The 17,070-nt window shown below is 39.1% G+C and overlaps 1 protein-coding gene across 1 annotated transcript in view; it reads right to left on the bottom strand.

Annotated features, from left to right (window-relative positions):
* Positions 1-1,288: 1,288 nt before the first annotated feature.
* NID1 (nidogen 1) overlaps positions 1,289-17,070 on the bottom strand; it is a gene marked incomplete at its 5' end in the record, with an annotated part of 43,108 nt that continues 27,326 nt past the window's right edge. Inside the window, 8 exons of the mRNA XM_084202533.1 lie at positions 1,289-3,057; positions 4,517-4,629; positions 5,777-5,900; positions 7,184-7,341; positions 8,117-8,288; positions 12,136-12,262; positions 14,245-14,417; positions 15,042-15,266. Coding sequence (XP_084058659.1) covers positions 2,936-3,057; positions 4,517-4,629; positions 5,777-5,900; positions 7,184-7,341; positions 8,117-8,288; positions 12,136-12,262; positions 14,245-14,417; positions 15,042-15,266 — 1,214 coding nt within the window. The 3' untranslated portion in view covers positions 1,289-2,935. The remainder of the gene's footprint in view (positions 3,058-4,516; positions 4,630-5,776; positions 5,901-7,183; positions 7,342-8,116; positions 8,289-12,135; positions 12,263-14,244; positions 14,418-15,041; positions 15,267-17,070) is intronic.

Genomic DNA, 17,070 nt, shown 5'->3' with positions numbered 1-17,070 from the left:
CTACTCTCACTGGCACTGTCAGCCTCACTTGGGGTACAGCGGGACTGGTCTGTGACTGGCTCCCTTCTCTGAGGGAACAGCTTTGCCCTTGCTGCACACTGGCATTGAGCTACAACAGTTGAATTTAACAACAAGCATTAGCTGAGAAACAAAACATCATGCTAGGGCTTTTTAAAAGTTCCTCATTCTTAGGGCCTGGAATGCTGAAGTTGTGCAAACTTTTGAAGATTTGCAGACTGCCACATCTACAGTACTGAGATGGATCTGCTAAGGCTTCCCCTCATTTAGTGCGACCTACTCCCAGATGCAATACCTGAGTTTCTCAGGCTAAAAACTCAGTTCACAATGATACTGCTTCTCTTTGTGCTACAGACTACTCAGACACTCACAACATCAACACTAGAAGTTCTGCTGAAGTATTGGTGATTGATTTGCATAGAATTAGCTGACTAGTGTTTAGGAAGTTAACAACCATCATAATCCAAGAAGAAATATAAAGTTAAAAAAAACATAAAATCAATGCATACAGTCAAATTCCATGTGCAGTCCCCAGAACAGACCACAAGTAATCTCCTGTTGTAACTCCAAATGCCACCCCTTGGATCCCAGTAGTATTCTCCTTGCAAAGCACCCAGAAACCCAGTACCATTTGAGCATAGGGATAAATTCTACCCCTTTTTATGCTTGTCCTTGGTCTATATTTTCACTGTTAAAAGTCTGAAGTAAACCTAGGTGTAACCCTAACCCTTACCCTAACCTTAACCCTAGGCAGGAAAATCAGGCCTGGCCTAGGGCTGCTCCCAAGGAAAAAGCCATGGAGGCAGGCATGTCGTGGCAGTTTTGCACTCCCCTTGGGATGGCTTTCACAGCTGCAGTGTGTCTGGGATAACTGAATTATGCTTACTTGACAAGGATTAACAAGAATTTACAACCAGCAAAAAGATTCAGCCAAAACAATCTGAATTGAACGCCCTTTGTTCTTCAAGCACCCTCATATGTATTTGTTTTGAAGTATCCTACTGCTTCCAGAATACAAAGTCCCAACAACAGTTTTTTCCCCCTGTGATGCTGCATCTTGGAAGAGAAGCACCATCACTAGATATGAGTTAGCTAAAACACAGAACACAACAAGAAAATATATCTGAGACACCACATATCACTTCCTTCTGCAAGCAAGACATTATTTTTTATAGAAAATAAAAACCAAACATTTTTATTGACTGTACTGTAGATACCTGTACAGAGTGTAAACTTTAATATTTCACCAGATATGTGAATACTTCTGGAGAAAGAGTTATCAAGCACCTTCATTTCAACAAATTTTTGATATTTACAGTAAGACATACCTGATTAAGTGTATGAATAGAATGAATTAAAGGGTTATAAAAAGTTATACAAAAAGATCTTTAAAATGTTTATATGTTTTGTTATTTTATGATAAATATACAATTAAAGAGGAAGATGTTACACAGTTAAGACTCAGAATTGGCTCTGTTTAAAACTATCACCATTGTGTCTGAAGAGGGAGTGAGGAAATGGGGATGTTAGCTTACTGCTCTGATCATGACACACAGTGAAATGTGCTCTGGCAGGAGCCCCACAAGCCCTGTTTTGGTCTGCCACAGGTTGGTTTGCAGGCAAGCTTCCTTTCCAACACACAGTGGGGAAACCAAATTTCATTTCCAGATTTAGTCTGCTAATTTGACATAAGTATCCATTTAGATTTTCCCTCTCCAAACTTACTGGTGATGATGAAAACATCAACTTCACTTTGATTTTCAGAACACCGTTTTTGCTGTTCCTGAACACTGGCACATAAATGGGGCATCAGCATATTTTTTTCTTTTAAGCACCAAACTGGAGGTGAGCTTTCTGAAAATCAGATTTTAACTGCCATGGTTTCTTATGGTCTATAAAAAGACATGGCATGGTTTGCTAAAGAAGAAAGATTGCTAAAATAGAATTCAGAGACCACTTTGAGGCTTATAGGATCATAGAACATAGAACATAGAAATACTATTTTAAAACCTCTCAGAAAACAAATGTAACTATCTCTTTAAAACCACTTGCCTCCCAATGAATCACCATTCATTCTTTGATGACCTATCAGCAATTGTTCAAAATATCTAAATTTTGTTTAGTGGATTTAAGGGAACTACCCAGGAATCTACCTCAAACAGAAGAAAGATAAATCTCTTAAAACCTAACAGAAACTTCAAATATATCCACTGAACAGTGTTGATTATCTATAACAAATCATGTGCTGCAGAAAAGGATCACATGAGCCAGAGTGAGAATTATAATCCTTAGAACACATGGATAAAATACTTCTGTAGTACAGAAGTCAAAAGTTGATATTCGAGTTTTTGAAGTGGAAGAACTGGTAGTGAGATGGAACGTGGTTGGGCAGTAAATATGTGCTCTTACTGGGTATTCCCCCTCATCTGTTCAATCTTGGGACCCTCTGATTATTTCTCAGCTAGAGATAAGCCCAGCCACATGTATGATGGGCTAGCCATACCACTTCTGCAGAAAACTGCTGCTCACTCCAAGGTACAATTCAGTCTCAGGATTTGAGTAGTTCCATTCTCGTTACTCTGTTCTGTGTTTTGTTTCTTCAATTTTGCCAAGAGACACATTCTCCTTGTCTGGGGCAGATGCAACTAAGACCTCCTCATTTACCTTTAAAAGCAAAGAGATAATTTTACATGGAATAAGGTGAATATGGATCCAACCTGGGCAGCTCTGTCTTACTTAACTGCTAAAAAACAGGCTCTGTGTGTGTATGTGTGTGTGTGTGTCTGCATATGTGCATAGTGGCTTGCTGTCAGCAGCATGGAGCACTTATCTTTAGGGCCTGATTGTGTTGATAGGAGTGAATTGTTTACAGCACATTTCCAAAAGGTGTCTGCTGCTCTAAAGCTTATTTTAATGCTCAGTTTCTTTCTATACAATCTACTCCAACTGTGTTGTCAGGGCAGCGGCAAGTACGGCCTCCTGGGGTAGCCAAGCAGAGGTGAGTACAACCACCATTATTCACTGTACAGTAGTTATGTCCTGGGAAAAAAAACAGAGATGCAAAACCTTAGAGAAAAACAAATGCATACCCACAATAAAATCTGAAACAGACATGCTCAAGAGACGTTAAGATTTATGGCTATGCTAGGGAAACAAGACATAATGAGATTAGGAGAGGAAGAAAACTATGCTTTGGGGAGATAGGAGTCACCGTATCCCTTGTGTCAACTTGACATTCACATGAAAGAAAGATCAAGATATCAGAGTAATAGAGGCAACATGAATCAAGTGGGCTGTTTCTAAAACACCCTTCATAAACTGGCCACGTGGTCACAGACATTAGAATGAAGAGAAGTGAGTTAGTAAATAGAGAAGTGCAATGTGGGGACAAAGTCCAAAATGCTACAGAACATCATCCTCAGATACCAATCATACAAAGACAGAGGAATGGTCCATGAAAACAAACACAAATTAATTGGGTGGTTGGGAAAGTGTTAACATTAAGGACTGAAATTAAAGAGAAGCCAGAGCCAGAGGCAGTGGATCAGAAAGAAAAGACATCCATCCAGAAAACCACTTCAAACAGACGTAAGACATAGAAAGAAATTACACCCAGATTCTGAATATTACAGGTATAAGCATATACTCAAAGCACACAATATTGTTAAATTTTACACTCCCTACAAAAATGGATCAGTGAATTAACTAGTAATAACAATATAACTGATTTTTTAATTATAACATTTGTATGTATTTTTAAGCTCTGAGCCAAACCTCCACTAAATTGTTTTTTATTGCATATATTGAATAATTTGAAGAGAAACTATCCTAAGGCTTTTTTTTTAGTCCCTAAGTAAAAATAGCACAACTCCTATAATTCCAGCCATATTGTAATAAAAACCAGCAAATGCTTCTCCTGAGATTTGCTAAGTACAACATAACTGCACAGTGATACTGCTTCACAAAAACCAAGTTATATTTCAAGGGTATCAGCTTCCTCTCTTCCTCTTTTCAATAGCATATCTGGAAAACCTCACATTCAACAGAGCAGAAGGGCCAGCTCAGTCCAGCCACTTTACCACCTGCTGCTTTCTGAACATTCCATTTTGAAAAACACGGGATCTTATTAAGGACATCTGGAAAACCATAATATTTCTGTAGTTTATAAGGCCCTAGCCACAAATATAGCATTGGATTTAGAAGATGATACATTAGCATTTCTGCCAAGTCAGATGCCCATCTTAATCATACACATCCTTTCACAAAGGAGAAGAGGGCCCTTCTCTCCCTCCAGTCCTGGTTTCATGTGGGAACTACAACAACTGCTTTTATGGAAAAGAAACTAGGGGGTTTTTAATTTCTTAATAGAAATCTAAGGAGTAACTCAAATCTCCACTAGCCAAATCGGTTCACAGCTTAGAAATAGGAGCTGCTACCAAGTTCATTTATACAGTAAAGTGTTACACAGCTGTAAAAACTCAAGAATTATCTGGATTACCTCCTGGGCACTGAGCAAAGGCTGTGGTGATTCCATAGAGTCGTGAGCGCTTATGAGGCTGGAAGTTATCATTTTCTATTGAAATCGTGCGGTCCACTGCTACAACAGCATCCCTGCCAGATGAAGAAGAAAATATACAGAAGTGAGATGAAGGTGGAAGAGTAGGGGAAAACAAAACAACACCAAAAAAAGTCCCCCCAAAAAATAACAAAAAACTCAACCAACCAGTCAAAAAAACCAAAACAAAACAAAAGCAAAAGTGGAAAAAAATTTGAAGTTGCTTCTTTTTTACAATTAGGAAAAGATACCAGAAGTAAAATTTGCCAAGACTTCGCCTTTCCTGGACAAACCTAGTATGTTATTGACCTTCACTCTAGGCAGAAATTTATCAGGGAGACACCTTAATAGTTTTGAAGGTATTTCCAGTACAGCACAGAGTCCCTCTACAGGAGGGATGCATGTGTTAGTAGTTTTGGCACACTTTTCACATTCTGCTCCTCTGACAAGTATTGTGGTATAGCTGACATTGCAGCTACTAAGCATAACAATTATGGAAAATGATGTGTTTTAGTGGAGCCTGATCTCCAGAAGGAATATAGCTAGTCATGAGCAATCCTTCCTTCCTAAGTATAAAAGGGCAGTCAAGTGACAGACCTGCAGCAGCTTATTCTAGAACAGCACTTCCCAGATGTTAGTTTCTAACTTGGAAATTCTTCCACAGTAATAGCTACTGCTTCTGCAATTGCTAGAGGTATTTATTTTAAAATGCAGGGACTGGATTTTTTTTCCAGACGTTAAAGTAAACCTCTAAGTCTTGTTCAGATGGCAACTGTTTAGAGCATTTGCAATAAAGAAAGTGTCATCAAGATAGTGAACACTTTTCTTCCCCTTATTTTTGATTGAACATTCATATAATAAAGGGCATAGAAAGCTGAGAGTGATGAAATGTCTGCTCTCTACAATGCAGCTGCTGTAAGAGAAACAAGTTACTGCCCACTCCTTTCCCAAGAATGTTCAGTGTTAAAAGCATTTTCTTCAAGGACAAATCTCTATGCTAAAAAGGGAAAACTCAGTTAACTGGCAGCATCAATAGGTCAACTCTGCATATCCACTCCACCCTGCATCAGCTATTGCCAGGAAAGCAACAAAACAGGAACGTGTGAGAGGTCAGGCATGAGAAATGCAGTATATACTTCAGTTTCTACCAGGGAGAATAAAAAAGATAAAAGTACTCCACAATTTCTTTAGCAGATAACGTACCTTCTCCAGTCTGTATAGTATAAATTTTTCCCATAGCTTGTAACACCAAAAGGATACTGAATCCCTTCAACAATCTTTCGTCTACCAAGGTGATTAGGGTTCATGCATTCCAGCCTCTTGGTACCTGGATGCAGTGAAACAATTAAGCCTTTGAATCAGAACAAGAGAGCTCTCATCAGGGATGAAAGACAAGCACAAATATGCAAGCATGAACAGGGTGGAAAGTCCTGGAAATCTTTCAGTGTACTGCTTAGTCAAAGCCTTCCTCCATGTCACATGTGTGCATGTGCCAAAAACTGAATGGATAAATACTCCAGTGCTAATGCTACTCAGCACACCACTGAAGATAAAGAAACACAGATGTCCCATGCAGCCATGGCCAATGTTCACAAGCTGAGATTCCAGCTATGGATTCCAGAATCCTCGGGTTGCTGTGGAAGCTGACAGAAGGCCTCCTCCATTTCAGAGGGATACTTCAGCTGCTAACTGGTTCCACCTCCTCTGGAAGATATTTTTGCAAAGTTTGTTTGCTTCCTGAAATATTTGTTGGGTTGGGCCATGAAGGTGAGGCTGTAGGAAGAACATCTAACTAAGATGCAAATAGGGTGCAAAAAGGTCTAGCTGCAAAGCCACTGCAGGCTGGGAACACTGCTAATGACTGTAAACACCAGTAGGTTTTTCCTAAGTAATGTGTTTCAGAATTAGACAAAAAAGGAGAAGAGGCATGTGTGAAAACAAGACTGGAAGAGAGAGAAAATAACCAGAGATAGCAGAAGGTTGAAGGTTGGAGAAAGTGTTTTACAGTGAAAAAGAGAACCTGGCCATTTTAATTTATCCAAAATTTGAAAGTGTAAAAGCATCTCTACAGGATGACATCCCTGTCAGAGTCTACAGGGTGAAAGAAAGCAGGATCCCAAAAGATAAAAATTAAATGACAATTAAAAGCACACATCCCCCCCACTCACTGTCACAAAACTAACAATGGGTTTGTGGCAGAACTTTGATCCCTTGATCTTTTGTGTGCATTGCTTTTTCAAGACTTGCTTCAGTCAAATATAAGCCAGACTCGGCCTCAGGTTACAGGCCTTAAAACAATACTGCCAGGATGACATTCTGTGAGGCAGATTAGATAAATCTGTGGTGTTCCCTAGTCTTAAACTAAGAACTTCTACAAAGCCCTAAGCACTACCTAAAAAAAATAGCCACATACAAGACACATAAACATAGATGTGTTGCATTCCTAGAAAGATTTGTGATCAGAATTGAAATCCTTCAGCTTGCACACAGTCTCTATGTGAATAGCAATGAATAAATCATTAAAGCCAGAAGCAATGGCTGTGCATAATTTCAGGACCGGACATACTTACGCTACTACTATTATGAAGAAATATTTTAGCCCTCCTTTACCTGCATCTACCCAGCACAGCATTGAGGAATAAGGATCAAATGTCAGTCCATTTGGTAACCCAAGATCATCTTTAACAAGAATTCTTCTGTTTGTGCCATCCATGTATGAAGTTTCAATTTTTGGAGCTTCTCTGTTCCAGTCAGTCCAGTACAAGTTTCTTAGGATGAACAAAAAGGGTAGAGTTAAGACAGGGACTCATCTCAAAAGATTGTTGTAATTAAGAAAGTGCTAAGAACACATAAGTAACACACAGCCCCTAAATCATTTAAATAAATAAGAAGGGCCATATTGCACTTTGATATAGAAGTCAAAAAAGTGTAGAAAAAGTGTAGCAAATATACTTCCATTAAAAACAAAAGGAGCAAGCACAGACACAGGAAGAAATGCTTTCCTTCCATTGTTTAGCTTATGATCAAAATGCCAGCCAAAATGACCTATATTGCAACAGTTCTGAGGGCTGTTAAAAATGTACATCTACATTTCGAGTTCTTCATCTCACTTCCCATCATGTCTGCTCAGGCTAAAGCAAGAGTATTTGGCATACATTTGGGACCCATTTGAAACAATATTTTTCTTTTTAGTGTACCAAGTAAGCAACACACAATGGAATCAGAGTGGTTTATCCTCAGCAGAGATCCCCAGGGAAGGCCATTAACTCTCTGATGTTTTACTATTAATAGCCATTTTTTAATGGTAGAATTTTTTTCCTTGGATGTACATTCTGTGCCTGAGAATATGCATGGCCCCTCAGTGGCACCTTTGTTGTTACTCCTTAACACACACACAATTTACTGTAAGATGGAAGTGCATGATGCTTGACCTGAACCCAGAGCCTTACTCCATCACTGGGGTTCTGCATGGAACACAGGTCATTAAAATACCAGATAAATAAAATCAGGCTTTGCACATGTTTCTTGACAACACATCCATACCCTCTCACAGGATCCACAACAATTGCTCTGGGGTTCACCAAGCCAGTGTCAAAAAGGATGCGACGCTGGCGCCCGTCCAGCCTGGCCACTTCTATTCTATCCAGTTGAGAGTCAGTCCAGAAGATGTTGCGGCCCAGATGATCTACAGCTATCCCTTCAGGGCTTCCCAAGTCTGCAGGAGAACAGAGAAAAACATTCCTAGGCATTATATTTATTCCCAATACACTCTGTCAGCCTCAGTGCTGCATAAGGATAACCTGTAAGAGAGATGTTTTCTTCAGTGTTCTGGCTGTGGTCCCACAAAAGCTACTTTATATCAATTAGAAGAGGAACATGCATTTTACCTGAAAGTTTAAATACACAAAACTCTCATAAAGACATAAAATGAAAAGTTCCATGCAGAACAAACTCACCACACAAAGAAATTGTACTTGGAGGGGGAAACATAGAGTTTATAACAGCGAAAGGAACAGCAGGTACTGTCAAAATCTTATTCTAACATACTTTGAAGGCCATCAAATGGATTTTATAACCCTTAATATTTCTCCTTCTTTAGTACCAGCATCCTTGGTACCCCTATGACAACTGAATTTATGCTAAATTATGCAACAATTAAACAAATCAAACTCTAAACACTAGAGACAATGACATTAACTAACTGATGCAATCTAGATCCAGTTCTTTGTTTTTGCAGAGCTATTCTTTTTGGAACACATTTTAGCACAATATGAGCACAGTTTTTCTTTGACAGTTAGTTGTTCCAAAAGCAACAGGAAATAGCAGATAATGACCTTACTGCTCTAGCATCAGTAATTTCTAACTTGGATGCAGGATGCAGAAAAAAATTACAAAGCTTAATTCAGCCACTATGAGAAACTGCTCTGTTTTCTTCAAGGTTCCATTGAAAAAGAGCAGGCAGGCCATAAGGAATTTAAGGAAGCCAAAGACAAGTTTAAAAAAAGAAAAGAAAGTCTATTTTCATTCAATTTCATTTCCAAAAAAAAAAAAGGAAAGCATTTTACATGGTCACTGCCCAAAAGAGGCAAAGTGATCCTTTATACCAGCCACCTGTTGAAAAAAAAGCACCTATCAAATGCTGATCCACACACTGAATGGAATGTAGCCCATTAGCCTTCTTTTAATTCTTAGGTTTATTCACTGACAGCCATTAAACAAACATTATGTGACACAAGCAACCTTTCTGGAGAAAAGGCACTTGGCCCAGAACATCAGAACATAGGGCTCTCTAGACTTTGCTACTGGGATGTTGCTGTAACAGTTGTGCAATAGTTCAAGCATCCTCTGCTCTCCCACTCAAGTGGATTGCACTTTATCTGCACACATGACATTTTAAGTTTATATTAATTGCTGAAGAGGTGGAAAGGAACAAACAAGATTTATCTCATTGTTTCCAACTCACAGCTCATGGCCAGAGGGGAGGGGTGATGGGCAAGAAAGTAAATTTTAATCAGGCATTTCTTTACTCCTCCTGAGGGATTTTGGGCACACTTTGACTCAGTTATACTGACTTTACATTGATGGCCTTTATTTCTCTAAGTGCTTCTGTGGAGCTAAACCTGTCAGCTGCAAGAAACCACCTCACATATACTTCAGACCTTCAAATGATCCTACTTCTTTCCTTGCTAATGGCAGGGTCTGCTGAGGGTGGCCTCATTTTGAGATGATGGTGGCAACAGTCCCCAGTGTCTGGGATCAAAAGATAACTGACTAAATGGTAATGGAGGAGCTCCCAGTCTCTTTTAGGAAACACAAAACACTAGCAGTCAAAAGATTTGCTGTCACTGATTCCCAGGCGCCCCTGCTCCCTGACTAGTTTCCTTGTTTCAATTTCCTTATGTCAGCTATATGTAGGAGATTTAGCGACGTCTTAAAGTAAATGTCTCTTCTGTGTGGTTGATAATGAGCCAGAAAAAACTATCCCCCAAGGAGGGAAGGGTAAGGGAATATTTCAAAGCCTCATTTATCACCAGCATTTCCAGAGACAAAAATATGTTCCTGCTATATTGTCATCAAGCCTGATACAGTCACAGTCTCTGTCCCTGAGGGCAGGTTTGTACAGACACGCACAGCTGATAAGACTTTAAGCAGAGGAAAGCTCTGCTTCCTAACCTGCTGCCACAGCTGCAGAGCTGAGAAAGCCTCCACAGCTGCAGGGGTAAAGGAGAACTGGATGGGGCTCCACAATTAAACAGTGTTTCTGCAAAGCAGCACAACTTGGATCACAAGAATTTTATAAAAAAACAACCAAAAATGTAGTACATTCCACAGAAATACGCATGAACTGAAGAAAGCAGCTGGAGCTCACAGGAGGAAGAAGGCTAAGATCAAAACAAAACAAAAAAATTCTCATAAGTCTTCTGAGGGGGAGGCATTTTCCTATTTCATGAAATTTGAAAGTTTCAGTTTTGGCCTGCATAGAAGACACACATTCGAATGTTGAATATTCAATATTATTTTGATCCGAATCCTTATTGAAATGTCCATTAACATAAAAAAACTAAAGTGCAGTCTCCCAGTCTCTTCAGGAAAAGCATCCACATCCTATGCAACCAACAGAACAAAAGAATTAATGGGAAAGCTTCATACATACAATATTTTTTAGAGCAGATAAAACTTATGAGGTTTCCATGTGACATTGAAACATCTTGAATTCCCTTAAATAATCAATCAAATTTAGCTGAAAACCTTCACAAATAATTTTCCAACATTTTACACATTGCAAGAATTTTAATGCCTACACACACTCTCATTAGACAGACATTAATATCCATATAGAGTTTTTAGCAATAGTAATTTTCCTCATTTTTAAAAGTGCAGATTCTGAAAAAAAAAATCACTAAAGCAAAAATATTTTCCCTGCAGAGTTTCTAAGTTGCACAAGCAAGCACAGGATTGCACTGCAGGTTAGAGTCCCTTTCGTATTAAATATGTTGGGATGGAAGAAGAAGTCTTATAAAATACCTCAGCCATCAAATGGTATAGAAACACGAAGCTCCATAACTGCTGGAATAGTTAGGGATGGCCTTAAGCTCTCCCGTTTTCCTTCCTAGGACAATGCTAGGATCCGAGCCACCCCCATCTGCCATCCCTAAGAGCCTGAATGGAGTCTCACTGACTACTCCAAAGCACAAAGTCTAGGCAGTGATTCTCTGGATCCAAAGAAAACAAAACCAAATTTATTGCAGAGTTTTATAACTGGCTGATCATTTTTCTAAAATAATTTAATAAGTTTTTTAACAATGTCTGCAAAGAATTCAAAGCAAAGGTGACCTCCTCCAGTACCTTGACTTCACAGGTGTTCTAGGATCTCAAGGACACTAGTATTTAAAATGTGCTTCCAGCTACTTTTGCTGGTTTTTTTTTAATGACACCTCCCCCAACCACCCACTTTGTTCTGTAAACCTGTCCTTCCCCTTAGTCCTCTCCACTCAATAACAGGGTTTAACATCCAAGATGCATGGGCTTGCACTTAACCCTTCTAATGAAAATGAACATGGACTGCAGAGAGCAGCAGTCTTGAAGGAAAGAGTGCAAGAACAAGATAAAAACTGGATAAGCACTAACTCCACAATACCCTCTAGCCTAATTCTCAAATCCTTGAACAACCACAAACCAAACAAGGTGGCTTTACTCACTTTCCATGCTCACTTGAGTAGCATGGGAAAACCACAGCTGAAATGGTTTCTAACAACTCTTCAGCTGTTTGATCCCCAAGCCAAGGAAGAGAGAGCAGGAGTTCTCTTCAGCCTCCATGCTCACCAGTCCTTTCTCAGCAGAGGAGGCTGCTAACAGGTAAAGTTCAGGAGAGAAAAAAAATACTACATGTTACAAAATCTCAGCTATCCAGCACCTACCTTGCTTGCCAAAACAAATATCAGACACCCTCCAATGGTATTCCATATTAATGAATAAACACAACTCTTAGTCAGCTCAGGCAATTTAGTACATATTACTAAATTCAAGTCTAATACCATTCCTAGAGAATTTTCTGCTGTTACCTGTTTTGATTATGGTTGTTGGCTCCCCACCGTGCAGGCTGGCCCTGCTGATCGAAGGGCCGCTGATGTCTGTCCAATAAACCATCTTGTCCATGCAGTCATAAGCAACTCCAATAACAACTTTGTCCTGTTGGACAACAGGCAAGTTAGATCAGCTTAGGATAAACAACAGTTACTCATCAGGTAGCATTAAATTGTGCTTTTAAGTCTCAAGCCTGAAGAAACAAAATTCTTGAGGAAATGTGGGAAATGGGGAGGAGAGGCAAAGAAAATCATTGGGTAACATTGTCAAATATCTTAGAAAAATACTTCCAGTTCAAAGTCCCTTTTAACTATCAGACATCATTCACCATTATTTCAAAGAAGCATTGGAGATACTAGTACTGAAAAGTTTGTCTGACTTCTACAGCTTTACCTGCATAGCCATCTAAAAAAAGTTCACATTGATATTTTACTGTGTCACCCCTCCATGTACCTTTTTCCTCTCATTCTTTCCCTTTATGGGAGAATAATGACTTCCATCAAATCTGGCTTGCACTGACATCCAAGTCATGTATTATGGCTATGCTTCCTATGTAGCACTCTAAATTAAAGTTCTAGCAAAGTAAGGGTTTAAAATAAAAGTTAGCTTGAACAAGTACTACATAAATCATTGTGGTGGAAACAATATTCTCAGTAACAAGAATTTATATGCAAATTTTCAGGCAGAAAGAAGATTGAACTCTAAACTCAAAGTCTAGTCCTAACTCCCTCCCCCAGGCAAATCAAAGGGACTATCAGGCTAAAGCAACAATTGCACATGGATTCCCAAATCTGTCACTGTTGCTGCTTTTGCAACACAGCTTCTTAGAAAGATGTTCCAAACCCATGAATTAAAACAGATGCACTTATTCATCACTGTACATTAATTCTGTGGGTTGCAAAACAGTATAAACACCTCTGGTACCACTTTGCAAATACACAACACAGACAACACAAAGTCAAAAATGCTAGCAGAGACTGAAAGTTTCCTTTCAATTGAAAGTTTCAAGAAAGAATTGCATCTTATCTCTTAGAAGTTCTTTCCTCAAGATACTTCTAATTAATTAATTCAAGTCAGATCAAGTAAATAATGAGACTAGGTGACAATCCATTCTCTGGAATCATGTCACCTTCAGCCTTACTGGACCATTTTTTATACTGCATTTTTTTTTTTTAATGTTATTGCAGCAGAACTTTACATAAGGGACAAAACCTTGATTTTGACCTTACATCACAGCAATTTATGGTACTATTTAATGAAGTGAACCTGGATAATTTAGCCAGTACTTGATTTACTAACTACTCAGTATAATATATAAGGAAAAAAAAAGAGATCAGCATGCTACTTGATATTGCCATCTTTTATAAACAAAGCAACACTAGAATGAAAAAAAAATCCTAGGCCTTGGGCAAAACAAATGAATGTGATGAAACTGCCAGTGAAAAGGGCTCGCATGTGACACAGGTGGTGGAAAAGAGAGGTTCTCAGCATCAGGAATTCATTTTCTAGGAAAAAAGATTATTGAGATGGTAGTAATGAGCATGGGAAAAAGATCTACCACCCACTGGGCTTACACATGGACAAGGAAGCAAAAAAAGAAGAAAGAAAAATATATGTGTAGCCAAGAAGTGGAGACAACTGACTGAAAAAACCCAGGAATAGATTAAGACTTGGGAAAAAAACTTTTAGGGAGTAGGAATGGAAAAAGGAGCCTCTCCACCTACTGATATTGTAGGTCTCCCAAACTTTTATACCAGAGTTAGAAAGTCAATAGAAGTGTGAATAGACAGTGTTTATATGAAGGCATGTGCTGTTGGAGGCATGTGAGATTAGATTTTTGTCTTGTGATTTATTGTGAGCCATTCTTTAAAAGGAAATAATTATTTTTTTCTATACCTTAGGTTTAAGATTTTTAACTAGTCAGGTCAGGAATTTTCAGTATCAAATTGGTGGCATACTGAAATTCTAATGAAGAGTAAAAATTGTGTTTTCAACATATATTATTGAGGTATGCAGACAAACAGCAGCTTTCATCTTTGCTAGGAAGTCTTCTAAAAAATATGGACTTAGTATAGTAAATGACTTACTGGAATATGCAAGAGTGCTTTTGCACCGTTTTTCTTCATATTGTTTCCCTCTAGTGGAACATGTTCAATTTTACCACTTTGGGCAAAAAGCAAGTGCGTTCCTGGCGGCAGAGGTACCGTGTCTGGTCGAACAGATGGCCCAACAACAACAGGGGGAGCGGCTGTGCTCAGACCTTGTTAACAGAGAAGGAAACAGATGGGCAAAAAATTAGCTTGTACATCACAACAAGGTTCCTTACTATTTGCAGAGGCACAATTACAGCCAGCCTTCTAAGAAGGAAACAGTCCTATAAGCAAACACTAATAACTATAATCAGATGCAGAAAGCTCCTGAAATTTTCCCTTTGGCTGAAAGAGAAGAAGCAATTGACATAATAAGTCTTTTCATGTTTGCCTCTGTAATTGCTCTTTTGCTTCAAATGTTTAGAAAAATCTATCTTATTTTGCAGCTGAAGTGAGGAAGACGTAGGAAGGAACATCCTTCATTTCCTGAGGCAAGTCAGCTGTTACAGCTCCCAGAAGGCAGGGACTATCTGGGCCTCTCACAGTTTCAAGGCAAAGAAGCAGCTAGAAAACCTTCTTATTCAGAAGCTTACCACAGCTGTCCAGATGCCCTGGCTGAAGGAAAAGTGTGTGTTGGGGTCACTGAAGGGCACGAGACATACCACAATGGGACACCAGAAACCTGCATTGCTCCAAGTCAGTGCTGTATCACAGGGAAGGACTAAGCTCCACATTTGGGAGACAGCACTCAGATGGAGAGATACCCTCAAGAAACAATTGCTTCAGCCACTTACATGGTGGTCGAACTCCTGGACCGCTTCTGGTGCCATCAATCTCATTTCCATCCCTATCCACACACCAGCAATATCCACTGCCAGCATGGCACTGAGTGGGTAGGTAATTCCCATGCTCATCACACTGGGGAATGAAGTGACCAACTCTTACATCCCTTGGGAAGAAAGCACCTCCACTGCCAAGAGCTACTTCCCGTTCATGCTGGCATTTGGTCTTTTCTACTTCTGGGGAAAAAAACAAGAGAACAAAACAAACCCCAGTGAATATTTCTGTTTTAGCTAATAACTACAGTCCATTAACAGTTAGCATATGCTGACCACAAGAATTCTTACCTCTAGTGGAACATGACACTGTTACAAACCTTGAAGGCACGTGCCTTCAGAACAGCTTCAACCAGTCTGCCCTATGTAAGTGTGACACATTTGCTTTAAACTTATTTTATCTTTCACTGCCTAGTTAAAAGAGAACAAACAGGTCCCCTGCATCTTCCTTCATTGAAGGGTCATAAACAGAAGCTGGAAAACATGGTTGTTCTCCTTGAAGCAGGTGAGCAAGCACATTCTGTCTGACTTTTGACCTTGATGTCTACTCACTGGCAATTATCCATGAGCCCTAAAATGTGACTAATTAGACAGACCCTACAGTGGCGGAAGGTTTCTTTGTAATGCTAGAAGTTGAGATTCCCTTCAAAGCCACAAGAGAAAAGCACAACATCAGGCAGATGCCAAATTCTCTACAGATCTTAGGAGGAGAACCAATTAATTGCTATGATTTATATTAGGTTTTTAAAGTTTGGTTATGAAGTTTGAGCACTCATTTGATTCTTCTGGATCTAAGAAAGAAATTGCAGGGACAGGTTGTCCACTCCCTGGTGAAGCACAGAGAAACATACCATGGACATTGGCTACATCATATGCATATATATTACTGCAGAGACTACAAAGGAAAAAAAACTTTTCAGACATCAGATCAGGACATTCAAGGATCTGACTCTTTATGTTTCAATTTTACAAAGTAGTCTGAACTAAAATTTACACCTTCTTACTATATTATCTATCATGCAGTAGGGAAAGTCATCTGGATCAATACATCTTCTAAAAGCCAAAGAACATAATGAAATTAAAAGAATACAATAAAAATAATATATTTCCTTCTCCAGACAAAGAAATCTGGCTTGGTTTTACCACACACTTTAGATCCCTGGGAGAGAAAGATGTAATTTTGGGAGAGTATCCTTTCCCTGTCAATGATTTCTACAGACATTTAGAAATACTTAGCACAAACTGTCTGCTGAAGAGTCTTTAACACTACAATTCCATTTACTCCTTTACTTGTTTTTACACTGCCAGGATCAGGACAGGATTAGTTTTGTGTGGCTCAGACTCAACTGACCCCAGCTGAGCAAAAAGCTAATCCCATGCATCCACAGACTGTTGTGGTGTAAATCTCTGTTCTGTAAAAAAGAAGGGAGGTTTTTATTGATATTTAAACTAGTTATGCAAGCAAAAGCTTTGGACAAGTTTCATGCACCTGGAAATAATTAGAGAAATATAAATGACTGGAGAACAGCTCACTGAACAACTGCTGCAATATTTGGCATAGATTTTAATGTGGGTGGTGGAGAGCCTTGAATCAACCTACAAAACCAGGCCCTGTGGGAAAGCCACCATTATCTGTCTCGGATTTTGTTTTCATGTATTCAGTGTCCTATGCAGTATGCAGGTAAAAGAAATGTTGATTCCATTAAACAGATGGTTTTGCCACAGGTTTTCTATTCTAAACTCTCATTATAGGCACTGCTCATGGGAGAAGGAAGGGGGAACACGGAGTATTGGTAAACTAGCCCCTATGCACATTTTTGTCCAGTGCAGAAAAAAAATCATAATTTAATTCCTATCAGCTTTGAGAAACACTATTAACTCCTCCTCAGTAGGATACAAGAAAAAAGGTAGAAACTGTTCCTTTTCCTCTTCACATCAGAAACTCATAAAAAGGGTATATACCCACAGGTTACAATTTTTTACTCAA

Source organism: Fringilla coelebs (genome assembly GCF_963513975.1).
Source record: "Fringilla coelebs genome assembly, chromosome: 3".
In the NCBI taxonomy this organism is placed as follows: domain Eukaryota; kingdom Metazoa; phylum Chordata; class Aves; order Passeriformes; family Fringillidae; genus Fringilla; species Fringilla coelebs.
This window is presented reverse-complemented; position numbering and strand designations above follow the sequence as displayed.